General features: G+C 40.8%; 1 protein-coding gene across 6 annotated transcripts in view; it reads left to right on the top strand.

Annotated features, from left to right (window-relative positions):
- The window catches only part of ARHGAP6 (Rho GTPase activating protein 6), a 330,561-nt gene that overhangs the window by 247,003 nt on the left and 61,194 nt on the right, over positions 1-22,364 (top strand). For all 6 annotated transcript variants that reach the window (XM_068268347.1, XM_068268345.1, XM_068268344.1 and 3 more), the window contains exons 3-4: positions 7,922-7,993; positions 18,575-18,831. In XM_068268347.1, coding sequence (XP_068124448.1) covers positions 7,922-7,993; positions 18,575-18,831 — 329 coding nt within the window. The remainder of the gene's footprint in view (positions 1-7,921; positions 7,994-18,574; positions 18,832-22,364) is intronic.

Here is a 22,364-nt window from a genome sequence, read left to right as displayed (position 1 = left end):
AGCCCAGCCTAAGGCTACTGTACCATTAGGATCTTTGTATGTGCACATTGTCCAGATTGCCACATTGGACCCATAACAAAAAAAAAAAAAAAAACTTGCTCCATGGGAGGTGGTGCTATGTTCCTCTATGATAGAATGTACTTTATCACTCAAAATGTAGAAAATTTGTGTTTGTAAAAGAAGGCTTATTTTGTGAAGGCTCATACACACGCTCAACAAAAGTCTTTTAAATGCACGATTATCAAACAACTTGAAGTTGGACAACTTTTGTCAAGTAAAGGTACATACACACGTCACATTTTTCCAAACGACCGGTCGTTTGGACGTCTGAACGACCGATCGTTTGGACATCAAATCGGGCGTGTGTACAAACGTTCGTCCAGCTGATAAGACTGGATTTGACCGATCCGCTGAGTGGATCCGTCAAAACCAGCGTTATTAGCTGAACGACCGTTTGTACACACGCCCAATTTGACGTCCATACGACCGGTCATTCAGATGTCCAAACGACCGGTCGTTTGGAAAAATCCAAAGTGTGTACATACCTTAAAACGTGCAAATGACAAGGCGTTATCACTGAAAGAGGCGACCAACGACTGATAAGACGCAGCTCAAGTCAATCCAACTGTTGGATTGACTTGAGCTGCATCTTATCAGTCATTGGTCCCCTCTTATCAGTGATAACGCCTTATCGTTTGCACGTGTTGTCCAACTTCTTCAAGTTGTTTGATAATCGTGCATTTAAAAGACTTATGTTGAGTGTGTGTGTATGAGCCTTTAGAATTCCTGCTCTTCTCAGAAAGAAAACAATCTCTGACTGTTTTACAAGAGACAAAAGTTTTCAGGTTGCCATAGTGCAAGAAGTTTATCCACTTGCTAATTAAGTAGACAAGCATTTTTCCTTGCTTCGTTTCATCAAGTTTATAGAGTAAAGCAAATAAGGTTGTTTACAAAATGTACAAAAAAAGAGTGAATCACTCTGTTAGATTATCCACATCATTTGTAGTTCTTTTTCAGCAGACTGCACATGGTGTTCAATCTGCAAGTAGGGCCATAGGCTGCCATTCATGGCAAAGCATTGTACTGCTGTGTGATACGGTACGAATTTTGTGCATAACATAGAGCTTCTCCATTTAGAAACAGACCATTGTAAAGGTGGCCATACACTGGTCGATTTGCCATCAGATACGACCAACAGATAGATCCCTCTCTGATCGAATCTGATCAGAGAGGGATCGTATGGCCACCTTTACTGCAAACATATTGTGAAGCTGCGGAGCTGCCGCTGCTGCCGCCCCCCCCCCTTGCATACATTACCTGTTCCGGCCGGCGCGAGTCCCCTGGTCCCTGCTGTCTTCTTCTCCACTCCAGGCTCCAGACCGTTCCTGCAGCTACTGAACTTCCTGTCCAGGGGAAGTTTAAACAGTAGAGGGTGCTCTACTGTTTAAACTTCCTGCCGGGACAGGAAGTTCTGTGTAGCTGCAGCCGGTCCGGAACCCAGCACGGAAAGAAGACAGCGGGGACCAGGGACTCGCGCCGGCCGGAACAGGTAATGTATACCCGCTGTATTGCGTCGGTCGTCGGGCATTTGAACGCCGCTATCGATGCACTCCCGACCCGCCGGCAATCGAGAAAAATCTTCCGCACAGACGGATCGACGGGAGTGGTCGATTTCGGACGGAAATCGATCGTTCTGTCAGCGGTGTGCGCGGTGATTTCGGCCGTATATCGTCGGGAAAATCGTTAGGTGTATGGGCCCCTTAAGAGCTGCTGAGGGTTTTGTGGTGTTGACTATGTGTTGCAAAGTGATTAAGCCCTGACTACTTGTTTATCTGGTACTCAGTTTATTGGCTAATTGTCCATATCTTAACACATTGCTTTGATATGAGGTGTATGTGATGTGAGGGGGTTGATGCTTACCTCAGTAGTGGAAAGTCTATGGATGATCCAGAAGCTTCCTGGACCCTCCGACAGGCCTCCATTCCATTGCAGGGTCCCTCTTTATCCTCTGGCCATGCTCCTGTGTGTAGATACATTTAAATGGACTGGGCATGTGCAGTTAAGTTCCATGCATGCCCAGTAGGAGCTGCTTGTGCACTTTTTTCCTCCATACTTGTGCACTTCTTTTTACTGGGCTCACGTGGACATAATCCACAAATGCCCATTCCAGGATAGACCATGGCCAGGAGCACAACCAGAGGAAACCTATTTGACGTGCTGGGTTCCTGCACTGGAATGGTAACATTTAAGAGAATCTGTGAACCATACGGGCCAGTTATATGTATATATAGGGTACTGTCCTTTTTAAAGTGAAGGATCGAAAAAACAGGTGGAAGTTCCACCATAGCAGCGTTTTCTTTATATCACGCCGTGGAAAAACCATACTGTGCATCTGGTTGGTCAGATGCCTGTTCCATCTCTTCTGGCCTCTATATTCCTTAACTGAGCCACACAGAACTTTGTGTCACGGCCTGATGAAGGGCATATGTATCATATAAAAAAGCCTGAAACGAACATGTGTCGTTGCCTTTAAGGACACAATTCTCATTTAAGATCACAAACAAGTCAAGCCAGAATACAATTCTTATCATCTTCATCAGCTTCAGCTCTTTGATGTATTTTGAGGCACCATTTATTATATGGAAACCAATTATGTGGAATTGAAGACATTTTTAATGTTTTTGAAATACGTGTTAAATAAAGTTTTTCTACAAAGTTTTTGATACTACAGCACTGTAGTTCCTCGTCTTTTTTGAATCTAAGTCCTTTGCTGTAAAATAATTAAACCCTACGGGCCATCCAGAAGCTTCCCACTAGTGAAGTGAGTATTAATTTTTTTTTTCTACCCTTTGCTTCAAGATTACTGCTGTGAGCCCCTTTGTAGCCCCTTTTGTAGAACAGTAAGTGATGTGATTAGGTCACTAAGCTTGATACCATGTTTATCTGGTCTGTTGATGATAGTGTTACAATCTGTGGCATTAATTCATTCTTTCCATCATCATAGTTTGGTATTTTTGTATCCAGGTAGCACTATTGCTCAAAGTGGAATAAAACCCAGCATTTCTTCTTTGCTCTAAAAGATTATTTACAGCATATATATACTACCACCATTTTTTTTACTAGAACAGCATTCAAAGGGGTAAACACAGGACTTTACAAGTTCCCTGCCGGGAAAGCTGGACGCACCCGAACTGGAGATAATGTTATCTTGTGTTTACTTAATTGCATCAAGTGAGGAATGTGACACATTGTCTGTAACAAAGCATAACAAGGTCAGCGGCTGGTATCTTTCCCGCTGGCCTCCTCTCCACACATAAGCTTCAGCAATATTTCAGACTCTCAATGCAGTGTACATCAAAGATTGCATGAAAGATAATAATAATAATAAACTCATCTAAGTGTATCTGTCTTCAGTTTAATAAAAGGTTGTTTAAAAACAAACAATAAAATGATCCACAATCACTTACATCTGGGTCCTTATTACAGGGACCCACAGCAAAAATCAGCATATAAACAACACAGGACGCCGTCCAGCCACACGTCCGCCTCACCCGACCGGTTTCACTGTTAGTTTCCTCAAGGGCTATGTTAGCCCTCAGGGGCTATTAGAGCTTAATGATTAAAACCATAATTTACAACAACTAAGCGATAATTAACGTACCAAAAATCCCGTAAGCGGTGTTTCCATAGCAACACCTTTAGTGAATGGACAAAGCCAGGAACCATAAAACTTAGGGAGTATGTCCACAAATACTGGTGGATACCTTATGCAGAACAATGTAACGAATGTTGCTTACTGTTCTATTTAAACTGTGTGGAAACAGTCAGTGCTATAGAACTGTAGAATAATCATAATATATGATAATCCATTTTATGAAAGTGCTTCATCAAAAATGTGTCTCAAATGGTACATGGAACAACTTGGCTGTACTGCATGGCATCAAGGAAACAGGTGTGAAATGTCAGTCTCAGTTTCAGTATCATCTTCTAGCGTAACATGATTTTCAGAGAAAAACTAACAGCTATGTATATTCTGAAAAGTCATTTCTAAATTGTGTATTGTTGGCACCTGCTCAACAATTCAATACCAGTGAGTGTGGAAGAAAAATATATAAAACTTTGCAGCCAACAGACATAGTCTGAATGCCAGTGAAAGAATCCATGTATATTGATGTATAACACATATCCAAAGATGTACAGTTGTGGCATGTAAGCTTTACGCAATTCTTGCATGGATCATGAAAACTGTTGATTTAGAATGTATTTCAGCAGACCCAGCAACTTTCAATACAGTATAATAAACTCAGGCATGGTATTTGGCATGGGTCTATACAGTTGTAGAGATACACATGCAAGGTTTTTTTGGAAGGAATATAAAGGCCTATATCGAGTTATTGTAATTCTAAAATGTTATCAGGTCAAACATCTGCATTGAGAGTAAAGAGGTTTCTATAAGATGTCACAAACTTCAAATGAGCTTTAAAATGCTGCTGATACTTGGATACAAGTTCCATATTTTTAATTTTAGTTTAAACCTGAGACGAATAGGGGGAAAGGATTTTTAACTACCTTGGGCTTCCTCCAGCCCCATGTAGTCTGTCTGCTCCCTCGCTGTTCTCCTGGTCCCCTCCGTTGTGCTGGGAAGTCCGCAATCCTTTGGCCATGAGTGTTCTGTGCAAGCGCAGTTACAGTCTTAACAGACTGCACATAGGCAGAATGATCTTAGGCCACAGGAGCATGATCACTTGGTGCCTGCTGCTGGGACTGCACATGTGCAGTAGTGCGTGACTTAGCCCAGTTCTGGACTTCACAGGGCTGTCAGCGGCACAACGGAGGGGACCAGGATGACGGCCAGGGAGCAGATGGACTACAGTAACTTGCTGTACGATTGCCTCATTTTCATAGATCGCAGCACTGATATTTTAATACTTCCATTGGAGGAAAAATAGAAATGGACTTCAGACAATTTCTTAGTAAGCTAAGGTGGTGATACTTATCCCACCATGTCACATGTCAGTTCAAAGTGGAAGCAAATTAAACAGATCAATACTATTTAAACCTTGTACACACTGTGGTCAGGCATTTAATGGCATTTTAACATATAAATCTTAAAATGTGAATGCCAAAGTATAGGTGTAAACAGCAGTCACATGACCTCTCTGTTGGTTTGCTGTCTAGTGGACACCATTGCTGAAAGTGCAGGGAAACACACACAGCAATTTTAAATGTACCTATCATGTCAAACTGCAGACCTCTCCTCACTCTGCCTTGCTCCTCCCTCTGTGTGTCCACACAGCCTTTACTCTCTTTCTCAGCTGGTAGCTCAGGACTAGGTACATCCTCATTTAGGATTTGAAGAGAATTTTGACATTCTGATATACTTTTATATGTGAGCAGTCCTACCCACTGCAAGGAAAAACGGGAATAGGAAAATAAAAATTTGTAGTTGTACAGTTCACCAAACAGGAAATGGCTGCCCTATCATAGCTGGCTGCAAACTAAAGTGGAAAGGTCAGCGGCATAACTAAGGAACTTGTGGCCCCAAGTGTGAGTTTATCATGGGGCCCCAAAGCACTCTATTGATATGGAGCTCCAAAACCTATCAAGGACAGCTGCAGTGTCAGAAAGGTGCAATAAGCATCCAGTGATTACAGTTGTTAAGGAATTTGGCTCTCCAGCTGTTAAGTCCCACAATACATTGCAGGAGTCTGACGGCCACAGTCATGATTCATAAAGGCAAATGCATTGTGAAACTTGTAGTTCCTTAACAGCTGGAGTGCCAAGTTTGCCTATCACTGCTCTAGCCCAAGGGGTCCCGGTGCAGTTGCAACCTCTGCTTCCCCTATTGCTGCACTACTGGGAAAGGTCATTTTTTTCAGCAATAAATTACAAGAAAGTTTTGTTCGTGATATATGGAGGTTTTTTTTTCAATAAAGCAGGTGGCGTTACAGTTTATGAAAGGAAGTTGTAATGTAATTTGTTCCTTAAGATCATGCCTGATTTTACATTTCCTCAACCTCCATATGGCTACTTCTTTCCCAAGCACTTGAAAAGCACACACACTAGTAGTGCCAGATTTTCCAGCGCTGTACACGGAGAAGAGGAAAAGCAGCACTGATGAAAGAAATGGAATGGGAATGCAGGAAGGTGGGGCTCGATCGGTAGGAATGACAGACGGTTTTAAATTAGAACGGCAATATTTTCTTTGCTTTTGTTAAACATATTTTAGTATTACTTTAGCAATTAGGTTAAAGGGCTTCAAACTTTGTGAAGCTGAAGCATATTATTTTTTTAGGTCTGCATGTGTAGGCTTGTTTTATAGAGCCTGCAGTACTATTTGATGAGTTTGCAGAGCTCCCGGAAGGCATGGTCTTACAGATTTGGCAGATGCTCCATCTAAGAGAGGTAGTTTCATGTGTTGCTTATAAAAAGTCTGTTTTGTTTCCTTAGGGAGTTGCTAATGTGGTCTCTGGAGCTCGGCTCAGAATTCTGTAAAACAAGGTTGTCTCTTTGGTTCGCAGCATTCCTTCTAGTGCTTTTACAGTGTCAGTGCAATGTTATCACTCTAGTCTGATGCAATTAGGAAGGGTTGGGGTTTCATATATAATCCATAGCAGAGAATTGACACTTGCACTTGACATTGTCATTAGAGACTTATAAGATGCTTCACTATGCGCATCAAAAAGTTTAAGCTTCAGAGGGAATTTTCTTTTCTTCTGAACAAAAGTCTTGGATCACTTATAGGGCTAAAGCTTTTGAGTTGCAATGTGTAATTGACCCCAGTTCAAGCCTGAATAGGTTACTCAAATCTTCCAGCTGTTATTTCTTCTTCTTTTCTTGTTTTTTCTATTTCCTTTTTTTTGTACCAGATTTGATTTTGGTTGTCTGAGATTGCTGCTAGCTCCTGATTCTTCATAAGACGACTATTATGAGTTATACAAAAAGCCAAGCCTACCAACATTAAAACCTTGACAAGTTTGATCTACATGAGCATGTCTCTGTGCTGTGATCGAAGTCTGTTGTGACTCTATACTGGCGACAATGCTGCACCACCAAGACATTTAGTCCTTGGCTACAAACTCCTAACCTACACAACAGCTATGCTAATGTTATCTGCTGGGGCACTGGAACACATGCAGTATTAGAGAAGTTTCCTGATCAGATTATGTGGATCACATTGGGCACTCATATGTAAATTCCATAGCCATCCTCCTATTCTTGAGCCATCTGTGTTTGGGGAAAAAAGCAACTGCGCAGATCGAAACTTGTTTGCCAGTCACCAATGCTTCCCTTGCATGCTGGTATTCAGTATTATTCTGAAAGACCTTTTATGCTGCATCTGGGAGAGAATGAGAGGACTGGCATTTACACACAATTTTAAATGCACTTCTATTCATGTTCAATGGAAACGGCAGGCGATCCATTTTTGATGCCGCTATTGTCTTTTGCCTCAAATGCTACATTTACCTACCGTGTAAATGGGCCCTTAAGCAGAGTAGACATGGTAGAGGGGCATTAGCTTACTAATGCCTGGCTTGGACACCATCTGCATGGAGTTTGTGTATGTGTGGGTTTTCTCTGGGCACTTTGGTTTCCTCTCTAAGACATAATAATACGTTTAATTAGTCCACCACCTTCCTTCTACCCCTGCCCCTTCAAATTGACCTTAGACTATGATGGGACATTAGACTATGACTACAATAGGGACAGTCAGTGACACACGACTATGTACTCTGTGGTGTAGAAGCAGGGGCATAACTAGAACCCGGTGGCCCCCTTGCAAAGCCATTAAGCCCTCTAAAGTGAGCTCCAGGCCTGTATTATTTTAATGTGCTCAACAGCAATGTAATCTTTTGCGTGCCACATGACACCTAAGTACTTTTATAATAATTCTAACAAATTATGATGATTTATTTTGCAGATGGACAAAAAAGGAAAAAATCTTTAAGAAAGAAACTGGATTCACTGGGGAAGGAAAAGAACAAAGATAAAGGTATACATCTTTCAACTTAACTACTGAACCATGTAGTGACAATTTTTAAGGTCCATTGGCAGATCTTTCTTCATGAACGCATTCAGTCAGAAATGCATTCACTGCTGCTACTGTTTCAGATCCCACTATAGCTTTTATCCTTAGCAAAATCAATCCTCTCAGCCTTCTGAGAAAAGTTGGGGCTTTTAATAAAAGTTCAATGCATCAGGGTCATAGTGTTTTGATTGATACCTGCCCGCTGTTTGCACTGTCTTCTTGTTGTTGGTAATATCTGCCTGTCCTTGACATTCTTTTCTCATCATTTGCACTATTGGCATGTCATTGAAATCTGCCGGTTGTTGGTAAAAACTGCACATCATTAGAATTTGCCTGTCATGGTTGCCTAGCAAGCACTATATTTTCATGTTTTTCCCCCCTTGGTGTAGCACTGTGGCGTGAGAAGCAGTGATGTATCTTTGTAGCCCGGTGACATAGACATAATGAATGGGCAAGGCTACTGTGCCACAATAATGCAGGGCCTACAGCATGCAACCTAGTTTCACATACTTTAGTTATGTTATTATTTTGTTCCACCGGTCATTTTTGGCCACACACACTTTTTGCCATAGCGCACACATCCCTCTTTGGTGCCTCAAATCATCTGGCACTCTAGCAACACCCCTGATCATCCCACAAAAAAATTAGAGGGGCAATTCTACAAACATGCAGATAAAATCAGGGAAAGTGGCACTTACAAGGGAGATGGAGGATGCTGTACAGTACACATGGTCTAGTTATACTGTAGCCTGGATCATATTTAAACTTTCTCAGTCCCTGTAGTGGCCTTTTTAATTTATTGCAGATTGTTGCCTAATACTTCTCTGAAGGTTTCAACATCTACTGAAAGCGCCGCTGCGCTGAGCGCAGCTGGCTGATCATATCATTTGATAATAGCAGAATCTGAAAATCTTGTACTGATACGGCATTGTATATTGTACTAATATAGCAGTCCAAGAGGTCCTTTGCTTTGGTACTGCAGAATGACTGTGTTCATAACAATGTGGGAAATTAAAAACAAATGTAAATGTTTAGCTTAAATTGTATATAGCTTCTCTGCAGTTATTGCTGTTAAAGTATTACATTACACTATAGCTATTCGCTGTTTGTATTACATTATGTGCCCTTTTTATTTTATTTTTGTTGCTATCATGACCTCATTTTATGTATAAGATGGTGTTCCATGGTATATGAAACATTCGTCATGCAGCTTAATTTAATAACGTAAGACACAAACTGTTAAGTTGCAATACCTAAAGCAGACAGTCAGAATTGACTTTCTACTGTTTTTTTGTTTTTGTTTTTTTCATTTTGTTTCATAGGCTTACTGCTCTTTGCTCCTTTTTTAAGCACTATTCAGCACTGCTATGATTAGTGTTAAAGCGGATGTGAGCTCTCAACTTCCTCTCTGCTCTAAAAGATAAGCAACAGCATAAAAACATTTAAAGAAACACAGGTGATACACATCTTGCAATAAATCTGCAGTGTTTACTTCCTGCTTTTATGGAGCAGAAATAGGGTTAACATCCTGTGTTTACAAATTAGCTGCTCTTTAGAGGCAGCCACCTAACACAGCTGAGAGATCAAGTTACACTTGTGATTAGTCACAGATAAGGGGGAATTGGTTGGGCAAAACTCTCTAAATACAGTACATACAGGGTGTATTTTTTATGTTTTCCTCCTGTCTTGTGCAAGAGTTCAGGTCCACTTTAAGACCTAAGTTTGAGGTTAACATCATGCAAAACTTTAAAGTGTACAAATATAGCGCTGTAGTAAAAAATCTGCCAACATTTTGAAGCCAAGATTACCAGTGGCTGATGTTTGCCATGCAATTTATCACAAGTAAACCTGTCATACTATTGTAGGAGGGTCTCTGAAATTTCATTTGTACTCTCCTTTACTTTGCTGCATAATAACGTTTTGTAGTATGATCTAAGTGTTTTTAAAAATATTACGGTAATTATAGGAAATTCTCTTTTGCTTTGGCCTGCTATCCTCTCCCCTCTTTATATAGATTAATGTAAAGTTTTTTCGGTGTTTTTGTGTACTAACCTTTGAATTGCACATATTTATCTGCTCAGTGTTCTGAATCTTTGCTCAAAGACTTTCAAGTGAATGATCATAGGAATTTTAATTCTTACACAAGATGTTTTATATTACGGTAAATGTTCTTGGAGTTGATGGCCCTTATCACAGCCATTTTGCTTTGACTGTAGAAGCTACATAAAAAAAAAAGTTTCCAGAAGTTATACGTGCATTGATTTATATGTATATGAAGCTACTTTTAATTGCTTTGTATGAATATGCCACATTAATTTTTAAAGTAAGCCTGTGTCCAATTATTTAAGAAGTGAGACTCAATTGTAAGTTATTCTATGATGCATAGTCATACCCTTTCCTACCTCTTATGCTGGATACACACCATGCGTTTCCGCGTTCGATGCGTCCGTCAATACGCGTCGATTCGATTATTTCCGACATGTCCGATTCAAACTTCGATGGATCGTTAGGTCGATTTGCCATACTTTACATGGCAATCGACCTAAAAATTATCGAAATTCGTTCGGAAATGCTCAGAAATAATCGAATCAACGCGTATCGACGGACGCATTCGACGCGGAAACGCATGGTGTGTACCCAGCATTATGCTGCTCCCAACTGATCAGCTGTTTATAAAGCGCTATCCATTTATCCTGTCACCAATATTGCATGACTAGAGATCATGACAGTATGGCCAATGGGAGCAGCTGACTGAGGGGGAAAGGGCGGGTGCAATTTATGGCTCAGTCCTCAGTCTCGCTTCATAAACACTTGGACACAAGTTCATTTTAAAGGAAACCTGACCTGAGAGGAATAGGAGGGCTGACATATTTATGTAATTTTAAACAATGCCAGTGGCCTGACTGTCCTCCTGCTCCTCTTCCTCTAATACTTTTAACCATAAACCCTGAACTAGCATGCATTACAGATGTTTCTGACAAAGAATCTGACAAAATTAGCTACATGCTCGTTTCAGGTGTGTGATTCAGAAACTACTGCAACCAAATGGATCAGCAGGGTTGCCAGTCAACTGGTATTGTGTAAAAGAAAATAAATATGGCAACCTCCACATATATACCCCTCGCTTTCGGTCCCATTTAAACCACTTTAGACATGTCTCTAAATTAAATCACAGCTAGAAACACAATGGGTGGCTGTTGTATGACCTGCTTTGATTCACCTCATACACTCTGAGTTGTATGAACTGAAACATAACTAAAGATATCTTATATCTTGTTAGGTCATCCACAATTCTGTAATCCCCTTTGCTGAGGCATTGTTGGTTTGTACAAAATATTATTAAATTTGTTTCTTGGTTTTTAGGAATACTGACAATTTTTGGTGGGTTGAACACATGGCTGATATTTGTAGACCATAGATGTTCATTATTCATTCTATAGAATTAATTTAGTAGCATGTCATCTAGGGATGAGCTTCTGAATTCCAATATCAGAGTTTCTGATTGGATATCAGCTTTGCACGGCATAAATTGGTATTTGGAAACCAGAGTGTGGAAATAAGAATACCGCGTTAGCGAAACATGGAATTTTTAGGCCAATCACAAGACTTAGGCCAATCAGAGCATAGTATTGTAGCATGGAAAAAGGAATTCCAGGAAATACCGTGCATCAAGTATCAAAATTTTTTGGACAATCACAAGACTTGGAATTATAAGGCAAATCAGAAAATGCGTAAGTGTGGATCACACGTAATAGCGTACATCCGTAAAAATATAGCTGATTCTGCAAATTTTTTTTTTTTAAATCAAAAAAATATTCTGTTGAAATTGCATAAGTTAAAAGCCTCCGGCTAGAACAGAGAGTTCATCAAACGAATCCCACAATAGAGCTAACAATACATCCATGTGCACCATACACACACCAGCATCTTATGTATGCATCTTGATGTACTACCTTCTTTTTTTTCTTTTTTTTTTTACAGTTTTTGCTAAATATTCATACTAGGGTGCATCTTCTTCTTGCCAGGTTAGAACCTTTTTAACCACTTGATGACCCAACCTTTACCCCCCCTTGAAGACCAGCGCTGTTTTTAGTGATCTGTGCTGGGTGGGCTCTGCAGCCCCCAGCACAGATCAGGGTGCAGGCAGAGCGACCAGATCGCCCCCCTTTTCTTCCCCCCTATGGGGATGATGTTCAGGGGGGGGTCTGATCGCTCCTGCCTGCCTGAGGTTTGCGGGGGGGGGCACCTCAAAGCACCCCTCCGCAGTGAAATTCCCCCCCTCCCTCTCCTACCTGTCATCCCCGGTGATCCGGGCTGCACAGGACGCTATCTGTCCTGTGCAGCCAGTGACAGGACGTCCCCTGTCACATGGCGGCGATCCCCGGCCGCTGATTGGCCGGGGATCGCCGATCTGCCTTACGGCGCTGCTGCGCAGCAGCGCCGTACAATGTAAACAAAGGAGACATATGTCTCCTACGTTTACATTTAGTCTGCGAGCCGCAAACAGCGGCTCGCAGGCTATTCACGGACACCCGCTCCGTGATCTGACAGGAAACGGCCGCTCACGTGAGCGGCCTTTCCTGATTAATTAGGGAGGCACCTGGCGACGCAGATCTGCGTCGCTGGTCCTCCAGCTACCACTTTGCCGCCGCACGGTATGAGTGTGCGGTCGGCAAGTGGTTAACGGACTTTTGATAAGACAGGTGTTTTTTTTATATATTAATATGTTGTTTTTACATGTATGCAGATAACATTTATATTGCGCTTTTCTCCTGGCGGACTCAAAGTGCCAGAGCAGCAGCCACTAGGACGCGCTCTATAGGCAGTAGCAGTGTTAGGGAGACTTGCCTAAGGTCTCCTACTGAATAGGTGCTGGCTTACTGAACTGCAGAGCCGAGATTCGAACCCAGGTCTCCTGCGTCAGAGGCAGAGCCCTTAACCATTACATGTGCAGCCACTGGGTGTCTCTTTGAGAGGAAGCTGTTTGGGGTATTGAGTGGAGTTTTTCCTCCGCTCACCTACATATAGTTCACCTCTCAGCAGGTTCATTTTAACTATGACTTAGGGCAGATTGTAAGCCCGACACACGTCAGTTGATCCTGTGGATGTATTGTCTCTTTTTTGTGTGAAATTGTTAATAAAAGAATACCTAAGTTTATGGAGGTATCAGTGCGCTTTGAACCATTTTCTTGACCACCTACATAAGCTGTGTGCATGCTGACAATGGTCCCAGACAGGAACGAGGGAGTGCACTGGGACTCTTTCTTTGTCTGTGACCATTGTCAGCATGCACAGCTTATGCTAGTGTGTGTATGATGCATATGGATACATTTTGTTAACTCTCTTGTGGTATTTCTTTGCACTATCTGTCCCAAAAGAGGACGGCATGATATGTGCTTCTTATCTTTACATAGATGCAATGATGCAATGAATGTTTGCATGTTTGCACTATGCATGTTACAGTGCTAGAGTTCAGACATATGAATTTTGGGGTACCTAGACGCGGTGTATGTGCCTACGCAAAAGATTGTACTCATTTGTAACAAAGACCCTGGCTTTTAACTTAGCTGTAGAGAGAACAGTGGTTAGTGGATGATTGATTTTGATTAAAGCATTTGCATAAGCATTTGCATGCAAGTGTGCAAAGGGTTAACGGACTTTGCTATGTTTATGTGAATGGAACGCTCCAATAGATACTTAAAATCAATCACCTTACAAAACTGATTGTCTTTTTTTAATACATTTTCTAAAATTTCTGTAAAATAAACTGGCTATTTTAGGAACTCTACCTGGATGAGTTGCAAACATTGCTTTACATTACTTTATAACAGTAATAGCACGCACGATTTGGACATCAAGGCTATCGACAAGTGCACTTGATGAAGGTCTTCACTCATCCAGGTGGAGTCTTGGTTCTTTCTTTCATAGTCCATCCGGAATCTGGACCTTACTAGTTTGACTGTCTGACTAGTTTTAATGTATTTCATGTCATTTACATTTTATTATTTTTGTACCTTATAGTGTCCCAAGAGACTTTCATACAAGAGTGCTATTCACTTGTACCTCACCTTAAATAACCACTCCAGCAAAAAAGTAAGCAGTTTAAAATCTGTCAGAACTGAGGTTTTGGACTAGCCCATCTCCTCGTGGGGATTCTCAGGGTTTTCTTTGTTTTTTAAAAAACATTCCCTGGATGGCAGTTTAACTCCCAAAATAGTAAGATACCAGCCAGCCTCCTTACTCACTTGCACACTATTTTGCCAGTTAGACTTAGCAGCTGCCATTTTAGGATATACGTTTGAAAACAAAGAAAACCCTGAGAATCCCCCATGAGGAGATGGACGAGTCCAAAACCTGTCAGTGGAGTGGTCCTTTAAGTGAGATTTTTTAACATTCTACATACATTTAGACAATAATTCTCAAGTAACTTAAAGAGAAACTCCGACCAAGAATTTAACTTAATCCCAATCAGTAGCTGATACCCCCCTTTTACATGAGAAATCTATTGCTTTTCACAAACAGACCATCAGGGGGTGCTCTATGACTGATATTGTGGTGAAACCCCTCACACAAGAAGCTCTGAGTACCGAGCTACTTCTGGCAGTTTCCAGTCTGTGAACCTTGTTGCCTTGTGGGAAATAGCTGTGTACAGCTGTTTCCAACTGCCAAAACAGCATACAGCAGCTACATCACTTGCCAGCAGTAAAAATGTCACCATGTGATAAATGTCAGACTATAAATCGGGGATTTAAAAGATTTTACAATAGGCAAACACTGGCTAAATCATTTATACATAATTATTGTAAAAATGAAGCACTTTTTTTTTTATTACATTATTTTCACTGGAGTTCCTCTTTAAATATTTTCAGCCAAAATAAAGTGGTGTTTTTGAATTTTAGCTTTCTCTGTGGAGAACATTTTCATGGTGAAGTAGTTTTTAACAGGCAGGTATAATGACCAGAGACAATGCAATGTCTTTGAAGCATTTGCACATTTTATTCCTTATTCATTAACCAGCCGGGCAGTATGGATGAGCTCAGCTCGTCCATCACCGCCGGAGGCTGCCGCTCAGGCCCTGCTGGGCCGATTTTCATCAAATAAAGAGCAGCACACGCAGCCGGCACTTTTCCAGCCGCGTGTGCTGCCCGATCGCCGCCGCTCTGCGGCAATCCGCCGCGAGCAGCGGCGAAAGAGGGTCCCCCCAGCCGCCTGAGCCCAGCGTAGCCGGAACAAAAAGTTCCGGCCAGCGCTAAGGGCTGGATCGGAGGCGGCTGACGTCAGGACGTCGGCTGACGTCCATGACGTCACTCCGCTCGTCGCTATGGCGACGATGTAAGCAAAACAAGGAAGGCCGCTCATTGCGGCCTTCCTTGTTTATTCTGGGCGCCGGAGGCGATCGGAAGAACGCCTCCGGAGCGCCCTCTAGTGGGCTGTCATGCAGCCAACTTTCAGTTGGCTGCATGAAATAGTTTTTTTTTATTTAAAAAAAACCCTCCCGCAGCCGCCCTGGCGATCTTAATAGAACGCCAGGGTGGTTAATTAGTAGCCTAGATTACCACCAGTCTCACAAATAAGTGTAATTGGTTTGTAGTTTTTTTGTTTATAAATGTACTTATTTATCTGTCTACTGTGTTCTTACAGTGATCATGTTGTCATTTTTATTATGCTATGCTCGGGCAAGCTGCCGGAAGCTCTCTGCAGAGTATAGCGCTCAGTGGGCGTTTTTACTCGCCTCCCGGGGGATCCAGATGTCTGTAGCCATTCTCCTTCCTGTCCTCAGAGGCTCTGAATTACTCTGGGGAGATTACCATCATCGATCTCACCACAGAGTTACAGTGCCACCCGGAGGATGGAGGTAAAATTGCAGCGCTGAAGCCCTGGGAGGGGAGTGACAGCAGGTGCTGCTGCCGGCATTCCTGCAGAAAGATTTTTTTCTTGATTTTAGGATCTGAATCATTTTTAAAAAGACCCTAAAATCTGGAAATAATCCTACCACCGAGTGGGGTAGGGGGGTTAATTGTGGTAGCAATCCCTTAGTCTCCTGTAACATGGCAGGAGTCTATAACAGTCTACTGCAATTTATGTGTATCATCAGCCCTAGTGTGTGTATGCTGAGCTACTAAAGCCCACCCCACCTCAAACAAACAGGTTGGACATCTGTGGCCTAGACACGAGAGTCACTTGCAGAAGCTTTTCTGTGCTTCATATTAGAAATTAGAAGAAGATTAGTGTGAGGTTAGGATGTAATATCCAGGTCTCAAAACTCAAAGGTTTTGGTAATTGTAGATCATGATCAATTTATCAGGTGCTCAGTTTGTTTGGTCATCTCTACTGTTTGACATGTCATGGAGAACACTGAAGGTTAATGTGCAGATTGCAGATGTTCTGTCAATGACATTTTAGACAAGTATGTGATGGCACCAATCCATTTCGTGTCTCCAGAAACCCTTCCTTAAGTACATTCAAATCTATACAGGGAGTGCAGAATTATTAGGCAAATGAGTATTTTGACCACATCATCCTCTTTATGCATGTTGTCTTACTCCAAGCTGTATAGGCTCGAAAGCCTACTACCAATTAAGCATATTAGGTGATGTGTATCTCTGTAATGAGAAGGGGTGTGGTCTAATGACATCAACACCCTATATCAGGTGTGCATAATTATTAGGCAACTTCCCTTCCTTTGGCAAAATGGGTCAAAAGAAGGACTTGACAGGCTCAGAAAAGTCAAAAATAGTGAGATATCTTGCAGAGGGATGCAGCACTCTTAAAATTGCAAAGCTTCTGAAGCGTGATCATCGAACAATCAAGCGTTTCATTCAAAATAGTCAACAGGGTCGCATGAAGCGTGTGGAAAAACCAAGGCACAAAATAACTGCCCATGAACTGAGAAAAGTCAAGCGTGCAGCTGCCAAGATGCCACTTGCCACCAGTTTGGCCATATTTCAGAGCTGCAACATCACTGGAGTGCCCAAAAGCACAAGGTGTGCAATACTCAGAGACATGGCCAAGGTAAGAAAGGCTGAAAGACGACCACCACTGAACAAGACACACAAGCTGAAACGTCAAGACTGGGCCAAGAAATATCTCAAGATTTTTCTAAGGTTTTATGGACTGATGAAATGAGTGAGTCTTGATGGGCCAGATGGATGGGCCCGTGGCTGGTTTGGTAAAGGGCAGAGAGCTCCAGTTCAACTCAGATGCCAGCAAGGTGGAGGTGGAGTACTGGTTTGGGCTGGTATCATCAAAGATGAGCTTGTGGGGCCTTTTTGGGTTGAGGATGGAGTCAAGCTCAACTCCCAGTCCTACTGCCAGTTTCTTGAAGACACCTTCTTCAAGCAGTGGTACAGGAAGAAGTCTGCATCCTTCAAGAAAAACTCCACAGTGTGGCTGGCAAGAAAGAGTATAAAAGAAGAAAAACTAATGACATGGCCTCCTTGTTCACCAGATCTGAACCCAATTGAGAACATGTGGTCCATCATAAAATGTGAGATTTACAAGGAGGGAAAACCGTACACCTCTCTGAACAGTGTCTGGGAGGCTGTGGTTGCTGCTGCACGCAATGTTGATGGTGAACAGATCAAAACACTGACAGAATCCATGGATGGCAGGCTTTTGAGTGTCCTTGCAAAGAAAGGTGGCTATATAGGTCACTGATTTGTTTTTGAATGTCAGAAATGTATATTTGTGAATGTTGAGATGTTATATTGGTTTCACTGGTAAAAATAAATAATTGAAATGGGTATATATTTGTTTTTTGTTAAGTTGCCTAATAATTATTCACAGTAATAGTCACCTGCACACACAGATATCCCCCTAAAATAGCTACAACTAAAAACAAACTAAAAACTACTTTCAAAAATATTCAGCTTTGATATTAATGAGTTTTTTTTGAGAACATGGTGGTTGTTCAATAATAAAATTATTCCTCAAAAATACAACTTGCCTAATAATTCTGCACTCCCTGTATGTGGAAAGGGGAAAATATCTCAGGTCTCAGATGGATAAAGCCAGCAAGAGCTCTGCTCTGTTATCCATCTGAGATTGATGAAGGATCCCTGATGACTCAAAACGGACTGGTGCCATTAAACTCTTGTCTGAAATTTCATTGATGGAACATATGCAATCTGCACATTGTTTCACAAGTTATATTGTTGGACGCAAAATACAATTTTGATATTTGTTGTAAAGATGGATTTTTTTTATTTTTAATCTTTTTAAATACTTCCCATTATTCATCTTTGATTACATAGGGGTGTAGCTGTGTATGTCATTTTCTAAATGTGGACACAGAGAACAATAAAAAAGTGGCATGCTTTCAACCTTTCTTCAATGTATCCAACACTAAGATAAAAACAAAAAATGTGGCTGGACTTGCATCTTAAATGTTTCTTACATTTACAAAAGAAGTTCTAACTTTTTATGAGACAGTGAACTGAATATAACAATGGCATCAGGGTAATTTGTTGCTACGGAACTGTAACATTTAATGGGTGCAAATGACATACTGCAAAGCTATAATACATTTTTTTGTGCTTATTATAGAGTTCTTGCCGCAGGCATTTGGAATGCCATTAACACAAGTAATAGCCAATGACAGAGCGCAGAAGCTGAAGCAAGATTCTCAAAAGGAAGAACAGAAAGAGGTGTCTGACTTTGTAACGTCTATTCTGCCGTTTGGGTCAAGGAGACAGAATAAAGAACTCTCCAGTAGTAATTCATCTCTTAGCTCGACTTCAGAAACACCAAATGAATCCACATCTCCAAATACTCCAGAGGCTGCACCTCGGACGCGGCGGAGGGTGAGTGTGTACCTAGCTAGCATCCTATAACTTCCAATGCAATATTAAATCATAAAACATTAATTGATGGAAAGACATTGACATTGTCACTGTGGAAAATCCTGATGTTTTTGAATAGGATTAAATATAGTTTACATGATTGAATGATGGTTACTTTCCATGGGATAAACTTTCCACTTAGCTTCTCACTGAAGGGAACACCTGCACCAGGACTTCACATGAAGCAGACTACATGGGTCTCATTTATAGTTCATACTCTTTGCTTTGCTAGTGGTAATAGCTTTTTGAAAGATGAATGAGTAGTGGAAGTCTTTGAATGTAATTTCATACATTTAAAAAGTTGTTCTGATAGGTATACCATAATTGCAACACAAGGTATTTTGTAATTTAATATTAATAAACATTTTCCCATTTCATTTTTCAGACAGCTAATTGAAATTTCAAGGCAGTGACAATTTCACTTTCTTTGCAGTCATGGCAATGATATATTGTTTTGTATATTTATGATATACAGAACTACTGCAAATTCCCAACTTCCTGACTGGAAAGTTGTCTGCATAGTGGCTTCAATTTACCTTTTGTTAAAAATTCTTTGCCTCAGATGGGGTTTTTATATGCAAATAAAACAAGGTAAAGGTTTTTTCCCCAAAAAAATATTGCAATGTAGTAATGACCCAATGGGAATTATTTGTTTTAAAACCTCCCTGTGCACATGCGCAGCACTCTATATACAGACAACCCGGGAATGCAGTGACAAATATATACAACACCCTAACTATCTATCCAGCTAAGTACACGATAATATATACAGAGGATATGTACAAACATAACAACATGCAAATAAAGAAAGGAAAGGAGAAACAGGGCTTGACCACAGTTTGCAGTGATACAGACACTGGGACCAAGTAATAAGGTGCAAATAAGGTTTTATTATGACCAGACAGTGCATACGACTGACAACGCAAATACGATGCAAACCGCATGCACAGCACTCTATATACAGACAACCCGGGAATGCAGTGACAAATATATACAACACCCTGACTATCTATCCAGCTAAGTTCACGACAATATATACAGAGGATATGTACAAACCTAACAACATGCAAATATATACAATCATAGGGTACCTAAGGATCAGGCAGAATCAACAGGAGAGCAATGTCAGTAACCGGTAATCAGATAAAGTGCAATACCAAGGATAAGGTAAAATCAAGGTCCCAGACAGAATAAACAGGGTTCAGCAACAGGAGGGCAAATACCGGGTTCAGGACAAGGAACAGGAACAGAAACCAGGATGTTCAGAAGCTCAGGCTTGGAAGCACAAAGTTCTGGCACTGGCTGGAGCAGGAGGCAGTCCTTAAATAGTCCATGTGATAACAGGAAGCATGTGGTGAATTACAGGAAATCAGGGTTGCTCAAAGTCCACAGATGCCTCTGCTGGTGGCACAATGAAATCCCGGTAGTCAATGCAAATACCGACGCCAGCATGCCGGAGAAGGTTATGCATGGTTCCCAACATTCCCTAATTCATGACTAAAATTTGAAAAAGTGTTGTGACCCTTAAAGAAAAGGCAAAGGTTTTTTTTTTTTTTTTTTTTTTTTTTTATTATTATTATAATAAACTGGCATAGCATATGAAAGTGTATAAGTTTTACTGTAATGCAATGCTATTTAAAATTGCCTTTAATTTCAGTTTACAGCTAGTTATGATTTTCTAGATTAATCCCATCAAACCATCTTTTTTTTTTTCGGGTAATGTTCACGGTATACTGTGTTAAAAAAAAAAACATTTGTGTTATGCTTTTCTTCTGCCTATCAGACTTAAAATGCTTGAGAGTTGCATTAGGGTTCTTGCCCAAGGATCCTATAGATAACGTGATGGCAATGGAACATTTTAAAACAGACAAATTGCACATGGTATAATGTGATTGTATTTGTTTATTGGAACAAATTAACCATTATAGTCACAACTAATTAGGTTCTAATTATGCCACATCAGGATGTGTCAATAGTAGTTTTTTTATATACTGTACATGCGCAATGCAACTTCTAGGCACATATCTTAGTAAAAAATATCTGTTGTCATTGACTTGTATTGATGTCATCATCGTTCGTGTTGTACTCAATTGCACAACTTGCTGTGGGTTTATTATGGCGGAATCCGTTACACCGCGGTGGCAACTGACTAGTGTGAATGGCTAGTAAAGATAATAACATCCCGCAAACATGTTATGCGATTGCTGCCAATTGCAAATCACCCACGATCAGCAGCAATCGCGGCAGTGAGATCACTTCCATTAGATTTGTATTGCGCTAGCACTTTAAGAAGCTTCGATGATTAGTGGGAATCAACCGCTAATCGCCCAAGTGAGAACGGGCCATACATCTATAGATTTGGTGGCCAATCAACCATCCGATTCGATAATTATCAAATCGAATGAAAGTCAATGCCGCAAAAAAGCATGCCAGGTCGCCGGTGTGACCAATTTTGGGCCAAAATTGGATGCATGTATCGATTGGACATGCTGGAAAATCTCAGGCAAGCATCTCAAGCATCTGGATATTCATATATGGAACACATATTCATAGATGGAAGTTTTGCCTTGGCGTGTATTAGTAAAGTGCAAAAACATACTCGTCCTGATGCTTGTCCAACAGAATGGTGGTGTGAAGGACAGATTTTCTTGGCAAAACAGAAGACCATAGCAAGAGTACATCAATACCACCCCATGCACCAATATACAATGTTTGATTTGTGCAATACCTACTCATTATTACGCAGCCATACATAATGTATGCAGAACATAGACTAATTTGGTAAAAAGCATGTTTTCCTTGATTTCACAGCTTGTTTGCCTAGCCCAGCATATTGAAACAATAGAGAAATAAAACTTGATGAGGTAGTGCAGTTTTCAGCTTTTAATTGCTACCATACGTGATAGAAAGCAGAGTTTAGCAGCAGATGTTAAGGCCCCATTTGTGCATCTTAAATCACTGACTTCCCAAATAGCATATTTAAAGTGTTTATTGAGTGAGCAGTTGTGACTTGGCAAAGCAATGTTTACATTCAAGCTGATCATCTACATCATTAATTCATTTTTAAAATAATAATAAAAAATACAGGGAAGTCTTAAGGCCGCATTAGTTACTTTAATCCAATCTACATGAAATATTTACCTTCCCTGAAATATGAACATATATTTGCCCTTTTTCAAGGGCAAACTTTATTGGAGCCATGATAGGGAGTAGCAGAAAATCTTGATTGAAAAGCTGTCAGGTAGAATGGCAGAGCACTGTTTTTTCTATGCATTAAACCATACCAATACATATTTAGTGACACGTTTCCCATTTCCCATTACCTGTCTAGTGGCATTTGGTCGGACTTCAGGATGGCACGTGGTTGATTGCTACTCCATGATTAGTATTTTGATTTATTGGCAATATCTGACAGCACAATTGATTTTTTTTTTTTTTGTGATAAGACACGTTTGTAGGATAAGTGGCAAGTAAGATGGAATGAATTCTAAATC

This window comes from Hyperolius riggenbachi, chromosome 2 (genome assembly GCF_040937935.1).
Source record: "Hyperolius riggenbachi isolate aHypRig1 chromosome 2, aHypRig1.pri, whole genome shotgun sequence".
In the NCBI taxonomy this organism is placed as follows: Eukaryota; Metazoa; Chordata; class Amphibia; order Anura; family Hyperoliidae; genus Hyperolius; species Hyperolius riggenbachi.
This window is presented reverse-complemented; position numbering and strand designations above follow the sequence as displayed.